The 12,655-nt window shown below is 37.2% G+C and overlaps 2 protein-coding genes across 2 annotated transcripts; one reads left to right on the forward strand and one right to left on the reverse strand.

The window, feature by feature from the left end:
- The first annotated feature begins 1,136 nt into the window (after positions 1-1,136).
- LOC101302390 (nucleolysin TIAR-like) lies at positions 1,137-9,454 on the forward strand. The gene is made up of 13 exons (XM_004287608.1): positions 1,137-1,148; positions 5,137-5,217; positions 5,794-5,855; positions 6,217-6,319; positions 6,539-6,615; positions 6,696-6,757; positions 6,852-6,939; positions 7,087-7,162; positions 7,274-7,304; positions 7,424-7,543; positions 7,821-7,906; positions 8,590-8,763; positions 8,923-9,454. The coding sequence occupies exons 1-13, from the start codon at positions 1,137-1,139 to the stop codon at positions 9,181-9,183; spliced, it is 1,233 nt and encodes a 410-aa protein (XP_004287656.1). The 3' UTR covers positions 9,184-9,454.
- A 345-nt stretch (positions 9,455-9,799) lies between these two features.
- Positions 9,800-11,229, reverse strand: LOC101302689. The gene is made up of 2 exons (XM_004287609.1): positions 10,476-11,229; positions 9,800-10,354 (listed from the first exon to the last, which is right to left on the reverse strand). Exons 1-2 carry the CDS (start codon positions 11,057-11,059, stop codon positions 10,189-10,191), a joined length of 750 nt encoding a protein of 249 aa, XP_004287657.1. The 5' UTR covers positions 11,060-11,229; the 3' UTR covers positions 9,800-10,188.
- Between the last annotated feature and the right edge of the window lie 1,426 nt (positions 11,230-12,655).

Below are 12,655 nucleotides of genomic sequence, written 5' to 3' on the forward strand. Positions count from 1 at the left end.
ATCATGATGCCACAAAGATCATCGACAATATGTAGTCAATTAAGGTGGTAAGCAATCCACTTGACTAATAACTCAACAAGTAAAATTATATGAACGTTTCGAGAAACGCTTCATGAGTGCATTCCACAGTACTTTGTGATCATTACTTTTTGCACAGATTGCCATTGAAGGCTTTTGTCGATGTGGCGCGTTAAAGACTTTGAGCGCATGAGATGTGAAATCTCGGCATCTAGGCTTGTTAGCCTGGGGGTCAAAACATGTGGTTTAATCCTTTCCAATGAAAGGTTCCACAGATACCAAGCGAAGATCCGCCTTAGGCATCTAGTACGTCAAAACTCAAAGGAGCAGAATGTTACATTGCTCTTGCATACAAAACCAAGCTGTTATGAAACTCGATAGAGGTCACAAACGATGTTTTTAATGGTTTGTCATTCGGATTGATCATACACAATCCGGAAAAGCCGCGAATTGATCAAACACAATTCGGAAAAAGGCCTCGGATTGATCAAACACAATCCGGTGAAAGGTCGGGGTTGATCAAACACAACCCGGACAAAGAAACAAGAGTGATCCAACATACTCTTGACCCGCGAATAAAATTCCGGGATTTTTGGTACCTGCACACACAAAATCCCAAGCATAGAATGGAGATGGAGAAGGGAGGAAAGGATTTTATCCTCCCCGAGTTATTGAACTTGGAAGAGTTTAAGGTTTCAAAACATACCTTTCTAAAGGCTGCCGAGAGGAGAAATAACGTTTCGCCTACTTTTACTTCGAATTTGGGGCTGAAAATTTGACAGGAGGAGCAGCTCTGGATGGGGAAGCTTCTATCAAAATTTCAGGTTGATCGGAGCAAGGGAAGGTGGTGAACCGGTGGTCGGTAGCGGCGGCGGTCTGGAATTTTCCGGCGGCCGGTTCGGAGACTTTCCGGCCGGTTCTCAGGGTGAGGCCGGCGGCGTTGGATCCGTGACGGAAAGAGCTTTCTGGGGATATAAAATTCTGGCAGAGGGCAGTCGGAATTTTGGTCGGAAATCGGGAAAAACAAGGCTGCCCGATTTTAGGGTTTTGGTTTTAGGGTTTAGAAAAAAATGGTGGGCTATTGGCTCTAGGGTTAAAACAAAGTGCATGATAACGTGATGAAGAATAAAGTGTAGAGACAAAGAGATAGCAAGAGAGTCATCTTATTCATTGATAGGAGCCCTTTATATAGAGAATTACACAATACCAATATGGTAAGGATATGAATACATAGATCTAGTCTAACTACATATCCTATTGGCATAAGGCCAAGGCACACATAGAGAATATCCTAGAACAATCTTCAAATTATACGGAATTTTAGCAATTATGTCTGATTTATGAAAATTGGAGACTTTAGGGGGTAAATTTTCAAAATTAAAACTATAGGGAATGAAATGATATTAACCCCAAACCTCAGAGAGATAAACTGAAATTAATCTTTATTATTATCTCCGATTATTATGTAATGCGATTCAATTGTAGGAACTGTGTGACTAGGAACTACGTATATATTCTTCATGAAAACTATATTTATCAAAGTACGATTAGTGTCAGAATTCATGTATTGACTGACACTTCAACTACATTTTCATTTTTGTTATCGAATAAACAACTTATAAGCTATAACTAGTCATTGTGAGTCGAAATCATAACATCTTACTTACGTATGAGATATATCCACTGGACCAACATGCCGCCTCATCTACTCTTATTGCAACTAGATCTTTGCTACTTTAGTGGTTTGCTAACTCAGTTAGTTGAATCCACACGAAACTTCTTAATATTCCCCAAGATGCTGACATTTTGAGTCACAAATTCAAAGGAGTCCTCATTATGGATGTCGAGCAATCCTCACCCGTATTCCATTTGCTGCAAAATATAGTTAATTCAAAAACGTCAAAATCTCTAAAACAAATTTCAATTCCTGCAAAACCCCAACATGAACAATCATTTCTGCATCCGAAAATGAACTTCAACGGTCCAACTTGACTCCAAGCTTTCTCATACTATTCCTTTGACTAATGGGTTTCTGCCAAAACAGTTTGGCTTGTTTATACTATTTTGGAGAAGATGGACTTGTTTAAGTTAAACTCACGCGGATTCAAACGTGAACAAGGAAAATTGCCCTGAATAGGTTTCTTTGCTTTAGTCGGAAGAAAAGTATGCACTGTAGGTGAAATTAAGTAATCGAATTTTATAATGGCAGACATATACTTTGATGTGTTTGATATTATAAGTAGGGAAACGATTTGGTGGGAGATTGGCAAAGCACTGAGAATCTTGCATAGAAAAGTCTGTTTCTCTCGTATATATGGTCACGTTGTTCACGTCTGCGATGGCTTGCATTATTAGTTTTGTTCAACAATGGAAATAAGGGAGACATGCATCACCTCTAATATGAGTGAGCATGAACGGAGATCTAGATATGTTTTATCCATTGGTACTCACATGCTATGTTGATGGTGGTAGGCAAGTAGGGTTGGTTTTCTTTTTGACCCTATTTATTTGTTATGGTGGTTTTGATTGTTTGCAATCACTGCAGTCTATGTAAGCATGATTTTTACAGTCATAGGTGAAAGTTGAAACTGCTAGGTTTTTTTTAGGGTTTTTTTTTTTTTGGCAATGGTGAAACTGCGAGTTCAACTGTTTACACCAATTTGTAATAAAAGTTGAATAGTCTAACTGTCTAAGTAAGCATAAATATTTAACCCATATTTCTAATTGATAGCTCACTTGTAGTTGATGATATATCGTTGATGGAAGAACTTCGATTCATGGCGTGTATCTACATATGTCACGAGGATGAATCATCACATGGTTAATAGTTAACTCATGCGTTTTTATGCTTTGGTTGTTAGTTGCCTTATGGTTTGTGTCGCTATTATATAAGCATTAATCGTATCCTCATTCTATTATATTATTACTTAAGAGTTTTTTTCTTATTTTTTGGTGGATTTCAGAGTTCTATAAAAGAGTTATCACTCCATCTTTTCTAAGGTTTTTATAGGATTTAACCTTATTAGCAAGGGCGCGCATGCAGACACATCAAGGCGCGCTTGCCGGCACCCAAGGACATTCCATCATGCCATGGGCGGGCATCCGTGGGCATGTCATCTTGCCAAAGCCACAACATATGTGGGCATCCATCATGCCAAGGCACATGCAGGCACCCGCGCACATGCTTATATTATTGTGTTCCATCTTATATTACAGTAATCGGTTGTATGATCAATATTTTATATACAGGCCCTCCCTAAGTTTAAATCCTGGTTCTGCCCTTGCTTGTTAGACCTTTCCTATTGCGTCATTCTCTCACTCTCTCTTCTTCTTCTCCTTCATCTTTCACCTATACATATACAAATTAATGGCATCCGCTCCTCTAATTCACGCGCGTTGCGCTTACTCATCGAGATTCAGTTGCAATAGTAATCATCGAAATGGAGGAGGAACTCTAGGTTCGTCGTCACTGTCCAGAGAAGCGATTAGTTTTTCAATTTGCTTGAGAAATTTGGTTGATTGATTTTGATTTTGAATTTTCAGGGGCGTATAATAGTTAGAGGAATCAAGGACTAAGAGCTCACATTGACAAAATAATCAAGGACAGGCTAGTTTGGTATTGATGTGACTTTAAAAAAAAATGCTGATGTTGTACTGCGAAAATAATTAGCTGTGAATTAAAACAGTTTTGTGTTTGATAAATATTAGTTTTAAAAGTGCTGTCAAGATAAAATTTATTAATTTTTAATGTTTTTAATGACAGCTGTTTTTAAAAGTAACATTCAGGTTGTATCTAAAAGCTACTGCCAGTGACATGTAATTTTAAAAAAAGCTGTTTTATTTATTTATTTACCAAACACTATAAAATCTAAAAGTTCGGATAGAAGCTGACATTTTTAAAAGTGAAACTGTGCTAAACTAGGCCCAAGTAAGCATAAATATTTAACCCATATATATAAGTGATAGCTCACTTGTAGTTCATGATGACTGTAAAAATAGTTGGTTTTTCAGAGTGTGGTTCGAGGTGAGAGCCAAGTTGTAGCGGGACTAAACTATAAGCTTGTCATCATGGTCAAGGATGAGTCCTCCTACCCTGCTACCTCCTCTGTGAAATATGTGTGTCGTGTGGGAGAAGGCTTGGCTCAAGTTTAGGGAATTAACTTCCTTTCATGAGGTTAAAACCTAATACTTGGTGACATGTTTCACAACAAATTGGTAGTGGGACTGGGGGTGTCAATTTCTGTTGCTATGTTCAGACTTTCATCGTAGTATTAGGTAAACATGTCCTTTTTATTAGATAGGAACTAATAAAAATGAGGATTTTCCGGACCTCACATTGAACACAGAACTTAGAAACAAATAGTCAAATACCACGATGCATGCATAGGTCTTCAAAAGCACACGAATTGCATGGCAATAAGCATACCAATAATGTAAACCTGTCATTAGTAGAAATCACTGGAAGAATTAACCAGACTTTCTGATGGAAACACCCTTTCTTATTTACTTATGTAACACATTCTGAATCACAATGTATTCATGTTTCCATTTGACAGACTCACCTCGAGGAGCCATTTCTTTTCTTTTTTTCACCGATAGTCTCATTCCCATTCCAAATAAGCAAACACCCGTTTCTTAGATTTTGAGACATTTCAGAATCGGTATTGATGAACTAATTTGATGGTCTGGAACTCTGGATCATTCATCGTAGTCTTAAACGATTCATTCCAAATAAGTAAACACGCTCTCATTACATTTAGACCTGCATGCCTTTCCAAATAGGATATTGGTTGGGTTTGTGTGGGTTTTGGCCCAAGTTGTACCTCGTTTGGTTTCAGACCCCAAAAAGGAATGAACAAATAAATAATCTGAATTAAGATGAGGATATATATAAATGGCATAGACTTCCTTTCCTCACTCTCATCTCTCTAATTTTTCAATTCGCCTCTTCTGCTTTTCCCTTCCTTCTTTCCCTCCTCTTCGCGAGGGTTTTTCTTTTTCTTTTTTGTTTTATTTTTCCTTTTATTTTCTCTCTTCCTTTACTCCGTTTCCATCTATTCACCGAAACCCTAACCCTTAATTCCGTACGGATTTGATTCCGGCGTTGTGTGCCGGTAGAGGATGCAACAGCAGCAGCAACAAGCCATGATGCAGCAGTCGCTTTATCAACACCACCCTGCTCTCTTAGCCCCGCCTCAGGTGGGTTCTTATCGCTCTTCGGTTGATTTTCGGTTTGATTCTTCGCAATTGTGTAGATTTGGAATCTGTATATATTGTTTCGTAATTGTTGTATTGGTATTTGTTTATATGCCTATCGGAGTATTTTGTTTAATTCCGTAAGTATATCAAGTTCAGCTACTCGCAATCGTATAGCTTGGGGCCTTGGGTTGTTTTATGCTTTGTGAATTTGACAAATTATGACATTATCAAAAGGAAGAGTACGACATTGAGACGATTAACAATCTGATATTTTGAAGCTTAATTTAAACATATTATTGACTTATAGAGAATATTAACATAAATAGAATATAGATGTGTTTGAGAAAAAAAATGATAAAATTCATCCGAGGATGTGGTTTGGGCTCTTTATGGTATGGATAAGTATGTTTTACGAGTCTGTTGGGATAGTTGGAGAATCCTGATGGTTTTTTAATGTATTGTTTGATTGTGCATCTGTGTGTGTTGAGAGGAATGTAAGTTTATTACTTTTAGGTTTTTCTTTTCCTTCTTTTTTTTCTTTTCGTTTGCTAGTTTTTTTACATTTTTATTTTGCAGATAGAGCCTATCTTGAGTGGAAATCTGCCTCCCGGGTTTGATTCAAGTACATGCCGCAGTGTGTGAGTGTTATATAGATTTTTTTTTTCTTTCTTTTTTCCATTTTTAGGCGTGTTTATAAATTATATAATATTATACATCACATATAGGGGTATTAGTTGGGTAAACATAGTTTGTTTTCTTGCCTGAAACAATAATTTGTAACAATATTGATGCGACGCAGTTTAGCTGATAATATTCATATGCATATCCTAAATGCACACTTCGCTTTTTTGCTACATGTATGTACTATGTACATGTCTGTGTGTTTGGGAATGTCACGACTCCTTGAATATCTGCTTCATTTATGCGCTAGATAGGCTGCAATAAGTCTTTTTATAAAATTGTTTGGTATAATGGTTTTCTTTTTATCGGTAAATGCAGGTATGTTGGAAATATTCATCCACAGGTTACTGAAACCCTTCTTCAAGAAGTTTTTGCCAGTACTGGCCCACTTGAGGGATGCAAGCTCATAAGGAAAGATAAGGTGGGATGTTTTGTTGTACGGTTGTACCTATTTCATATGCTTTCAAGGGTTGGGGAAATTCATATTACTGTAGGATATGGTGAAATTCCATTTGTTTGGTTTATGACAGGCATATATTGTGGCTACATATGTAGCATATGAGTTTCAGAAATTAGAGAGCTTTTAGTTTCTCTTTTGGAAACCTGCTAACTTGTCATCTCCAATGTCTTCTATATTCAGTCATCCTATGGATTTGTTGATTACTATGATCGCCGATCAGCTGCCCTTGCTATTGTTTCTCTCAATGGCAGGCATCTGTAAGTAGAAATCTCAACATAATCAACTTTTTTTTCTTTTGTCTTTTTGTATTCTTTGTCTCAGTTTGTTGTTTGTTCAGGTTTGGACAGCCAATTAAAGTTAATTGGGCATATCAAAGTAGTCAGAGGGAGGATACTTCAGGTTTGTATATGCTTCTGTGTGTTTATAATGATGTTTTGGTTTTTCAGCTTTTTTAAAAGTTTAATTGCTCATGCTATTTCATGTTGTAATGTAGGTCATTTTAATATTTTTGTTGGTGATCTTAGCGCTGAGGTTACCGATGCTACATTGTTTGCATGCTTTTCTGCTTACCCCAGTTGCTCGTAAGCACCATTTCCGTATTTTCTATAACTCTGTTGACTCTTGATTTTCTGGGATATTTGTATTATATTCTTGGAGCTTTCTATTTGAAGCACATTCAGACTTTAGAATAACTTGACTGGGCTTGATATCTGGTATTCTGGTCACAGAGATGCAAGGGTTATGTGGGATCCAAAGAGTGGGCGCTCAAGGGGTTTTGGATTTGTTTCGTTCCGGAATCAGCAGGTACTGAAATTGTTTTAGCATACTTTTTTTTGTTTTTTGTTTTTTTTTACTTAGGTTACCTTTCTCCTTTCTACACTGAATATGTTGGTGTATCTTCTCTTCCTGGTTCAGGATGCTCAAAGTGCTATAAATGACTTAAATGGTAAGACAAAGAAATTCCTTGGATGAAACTTGTTTCCTTTATAATTAAGGAGTTGTTTTGCTTCTTTATAGCTGTTGCAGTTGGTTTCTAGCCTCTCTAAGTGTTGGTTGATATTTCAGGAAAGTGGCTTGCAAGTAGGCAAATTCGGTGCAACTGGGCTACGAAAGGTGCTACTTCAAATGATGATAAACAGAGTTCTGATTCTAAAAGTGTTGTAGAGCTGACAAATGGAACATCAGGTTTGTCTCTCTGTTAAAGCTACAGATCTTTGTTGTTTCTTATGCAGTTGTAAAATTGAATTCATTTTTGTTTGCATTGTTTATTCTTCCATTTCGGGGTTTCCTTTTCGTGTTGACTGGTGATGGGTTCTGTACCATATATTTCCTTCACGAGGTTATGTTTTGGGGTGTCAAATTGTCTGTTGATCCTTGAAATTGACTGGTGATGCTTTATATATGATATTTACTTACTTTATGTTTCCCATCTTATATTGATCATGGTTTTTGCCCCTTGCAGAAGATGGTCAGGAGAAGCCTAATGAAGATGCTCCAGAGAATAATCCTCAGTATACCACCGTTTATGTTGGCAATCTGGCTCCTGAGGCAAGTCTTGCTATTTTAACTTTTAGTATTGCAATTTTTGGTGCTTTGTCAACCTAAATGGTAGGTAGTTATCAACTATCAAGTATCTGTTTTACCAACTATCATTTCCTTGTCTGTGGCTATATAGGATTAGGATAGCTGAGTTGTTTTGTTATTAGAAAGGATAAGTTTTTTCATCCACATAAGGTCAAAAATGTTAGATTCAAATTGCTGTTAATATGGGCAAATAAAGTTTATAGAAATCAACTCCTTTGAAAAACTGATATCAGCTCCTCACACTAGTATTTTATCATGTATAACAATCCATTAGTCCTTTTTCTGTATTATCGCATTGTTTTGATGCAATACTATGGGTTGTTTTCGGAGGCAACAAAATAAGGAATGGTGTGCATTTACTTTATGAAGAAAGGGTATTGCATGTTAGATATGTCTGCAGCTGTCATTTGAGTATAGAGATAATCTGCTGAATTGAGTGGGTCATATAGTGTTACTGTCAGAGTGTCAGTTCATTCTTTGTCATTTGGTTTTGGGGTCATTGAATGTCCTGTCATCTGTTGTGAGTTTGCAACAATGTTTTTGCACTACAATTTGGATTTATTTGGTTATTCGGCCTAGTCACTGATAAAACCGCATATGAACCACTTTCATTAGATTTTTTAATCTAATCTAAAATCAATCTGTAGGTTACTCAAACTGAACTCCATCGTCATTTCCATCTCCTTGGTGCTGGAACTATTGAAGATGTTAGGGTGCAACGTGATAAAGGTTTTGGGTTTGTGAGATACAGTACACATTCTGAAGCAGCTGCAGCTATCCAGATGGGGAATGCTAGGTTTTTGTGTGGAAAAGCAATAAAGGTAGAATCTTGTTGGGAAATTTTAATATCACCAATATCTTAGTTCTTTTTGAGGATGCCTTTTAGTATAATACATGTGCACATAGATAGATAGGTGTATTATGATTATCGTGAAATGGTCATTGGCTTCACCATCCAATATTATTCTTTTTCTTGACAGTGTTCATGGGGTAGCAAGCCTACTCCACCAGGAACTGTCTCCAGCCCTCTAGCTCCACCAGCTGCAGCTTATATGCCGGGTTTTTCAGCGGCGGACCTTGCAGCATATGAACGACAAATGGCATATAGTAAAATGGGCGGTCCACAAGGCCTCATGCTTCCCCAGGGTCAGCATGGTCTGAATGCTGGAGCTAGTCAGGCGATATACGACGGTGGCTACCAGAATATAGCAACATCCCAGCAGCTCATGTACTACCAGTAGTAAAAATAGAGTTGGAGAACCCCGTTAGCTCAAGCAATGAAGAATAAATTCAATGAAGTGTTCAAGAACCTTTAGGATTTGTAAACATTTTTAAGTTTCTTTCTCTTTTAGTTTTTAGATTGCTGTACCTCTATTGTCAACTTACGGCTGCTGTTTGTATGACTAGTTTGTTTTTCTGTTTTACTTCTGGGGGTTTTGAAATAGACTTGTTTATCTACAACTTTCTTATTTAATAAGTTATGATAGTTCTGAATTTCTCCACCTATTGAGTTATATTTTGATTATTTTCTTTTTATACGTTTAGCCTTTTTCGACTCACTGGTGGTTGATCTGTGGCAGATTTTCGCAGCTGCTTGTGTCTAATAAGCTGTGTTTGGTATTGATGTCACTCTCGGTGAATAGCTTTAGTATAGGTAGATGCATGAAGTATAGTTCTTTTCCATTTTTTGGAGACCACCAATTGGAAAGTGCAGTCTGCTCTTGATTACTATCTAATTCAATCATCAATAGGTGCTACATGCAACACTAAACAGTAGCTACCCTCTTCTCAATTGTAATATAAATCTTCATTCCTTTCCTCAACAAGCAGCTTGCTTACCTTCACCTCATATACATTATCTCCTAAAAATGGAAATATTTCTGGATATATAACTATCAAAGGAATAATGTTACACTAGCAGCTGCTAATAGCTCAATGCCAGATTCTCATGCATCTGCTGGACTAGCATCACAATTCTTTATAACTACATGTACCTAGTACAATACAACTGAAAACCGAAATCGAAGTATGAACTTTACCCTTTTATTCAAAAATGTTAAGTTGTCATCACTTCTTGTAATGTCATCGATCTGATACATCAAAATTTCCCCAGTTTTCTTATGTTCTTGTCGATTGGGTCACATAAAAGCTGATCAAATTGATAAGCTCTCATTTAATTTGTATAGATAGTATTAGCCGTCTATGTACTCGACTGCTACCTTTAATTGTTGGATACTGGTTTGCTGCTAAATCGCAAGAATAGCAGTACAGAAGAAGATCTGATCTCTCGAATAAGGCGAGCTTGAAACATCTGCAGACCTTCTTGAAGCTTCTGATCTGCACTGTTCTTTTCGCTCATCGTTCATGATCTGTGTGGCTCTACACTCTGTGCTACAAAATGCCTTGTCTCCCCTATAAAACCAAAACCCACAAAATTAACCACATGATCAAAAATAAAAACATATCACCATATTTTAGAAAACAATAAGCTAATCATACTATATTAACCATGAACAAAGAAAAATGATTGTACCTGTACATGTATATATCTAAACCATCAAGCTTCTTGCTGCACAAATGGCATGAGCTGAGAAAATCCGATGTGGGATACACAGGAGCTTGTTTTTGTTTATGGTTCTGGTTAAGATTATGGTTAACATGACATGTAGCAGAACTGACATGGTGCTCGGTAATCTTTCTACAATCACCTCCATCATAGTATACCTTAGTGATGGACTTGTTTCTTCCATGACAAGTCACAAAGGTATAATTCTCCTCACTATCTTCTTCCTCAAGTTCATGAAGACCCTCATCAGATTTCTGACCGGAGCTAACCGGAATTGGGTCGGACCGGTTGGAACTGTGACTACAAACAGCATACTTTGCACGTCCATTATTATGACTCGACTTTTCCAAGGCAGCTACTATTCCCAAGCCAACACCACCATCATCATAGTTCTTCAACACTCTAGGACTTGGGGCAGGAGACTGGATCTTTAGGTCTAGTGGCCCTCTAGGGCTCGACCCCACGTCGAGAAACCCGGCACGGTTGCCGGAAACCAACATTTCCGAGAGTTTTCCGATCATTGGGAGAGGCTTCTTTCCCAACTTCAACATGAAAAAAAGCTTTAGTGTTTATGAAATATGAAACACAAGAAGAGGAAGCAAAATGGGAAATGTTGGAGATGGATGTTGGGAATGTTTGGGTGGTGTTCTTAAGGTTTGCACACAATCTATGTTAGGCTCACCAATTTATGGAGTGGGTGGACTTAGCCCATGGTTTGGTTTGGAATTATATGGGTGATGATTGTTTCCAAGCATCAATCATTTTTTTTTTTTGGAGAAAAAAAAATAACTAAAAATAAAATCTTCAATGATTCATTCATTGATTTACTATTGGGATTTTTAATTGATAGAAATTTATTCCAAATAAAAAAAGAAAAAAAAGAGAGAAATTGATTCCAAATAAAGGTCATTTGTCAAGAGAGGCCTTATTAATCAGGGAAGATGTCCTTTTCTTGGGTCACTGGGGCCCACTCTAAGATTCCTTTATGGCAGGAGCGCCGATGGATTGCTGGCACGTGTGAGAGATCCAGGGGGCGAAGAGAAATTATTAGAAAAACCACTCAAAGTTTGGAGAGCCCACGTAGGGTTGTGTGGGGCCCATATAGGGCACTGAACACGATGCAGGCCTTGGGTTGTTGTTACCAACTAAGAAATGACGAGAATGCCCTTCATGATGATATTCCCATCAAAGGCGACAAAGTACACATTTTTTCTTTATTCTCCACTTATGTTTTGCAACTTTTCATGATGATCTTACCCTTTTTTGTTAACTCCCATTATTCTAAGTTGTGTTAATTATGGATTTGATCGGATTCGTGCAATCCATCATGGTGTTCATACAATCCTTTCCGCTTAAATAGACATATTTGATTGTCATTATTATGACAGTAAGATGTATCAAGGAAAGTCTATAAAATAGTAAATAGAATAAAAGACGTACAACATTTAAAATATAATATGAATAATTGAATTTAAAAACATAAAATAGATATACTTCTAAAAACTCACGTAACTATATATTTATTTATGCTTACTCGATGTTGGATACGATTTTATTTGTTTTTCAATCAATATAAAGTGACATCAATGTCATTATTTTGAATACCTTAAGGATTTTATCGTAGTTAATTTGAAGTTTTCTTTTAATACAAATCAATAATTCTCTTCAAGTTTGTCATGTACTATGTAATTATATTCATTGATTGGAGGGTCGGAGGCGCTAACTTATTTAGGTAATTATATGCATACATCTCATACCTAATTCAGTTGAACTAATCCATCGTTTTAGAGATGTTCCAATGGTACTAAACCATCAAAACAAGAAAAATCCACTTGTACTAGACGGGTAATACCATGTACTTTTTTCTTTTCCTCATAGAGGAATATTTGTACCATTAACACGAGAGGACATTGTGGTCATTTGCCTATTGCATCGGTTACCCGTCGGCCCAAACAATCATTTCATTCTTTCAAGAAAGGTCCAAACAACCATAAACCACACGGGGCCATAAATTCAAACGTGGCGAAACGTGATTGGGTGGATGCATGAGAGCCCACGTGAAGGTGAAGTAGCTGTAGGCGGAGGAGTCCACTCCAAAGACTGTGACCTCCTCCCAGAAGGGAATCATAGTGTGCGGTGGAGAAGGC

Source organism: Fragaria vesca, linkage group LG1 (assembly GCF_000184155.1).
Source record: "Fragaria vesca subsp. vesca linkage group LG1, FraVesHawaii_1.0, whole genome shotgun sequence".
NCBI lineage: Eukaryota > Viridiplantae > Streptophyta > Magnoliopsida > Rosales > Rosaceae > Fragaria > Fragaria vesca.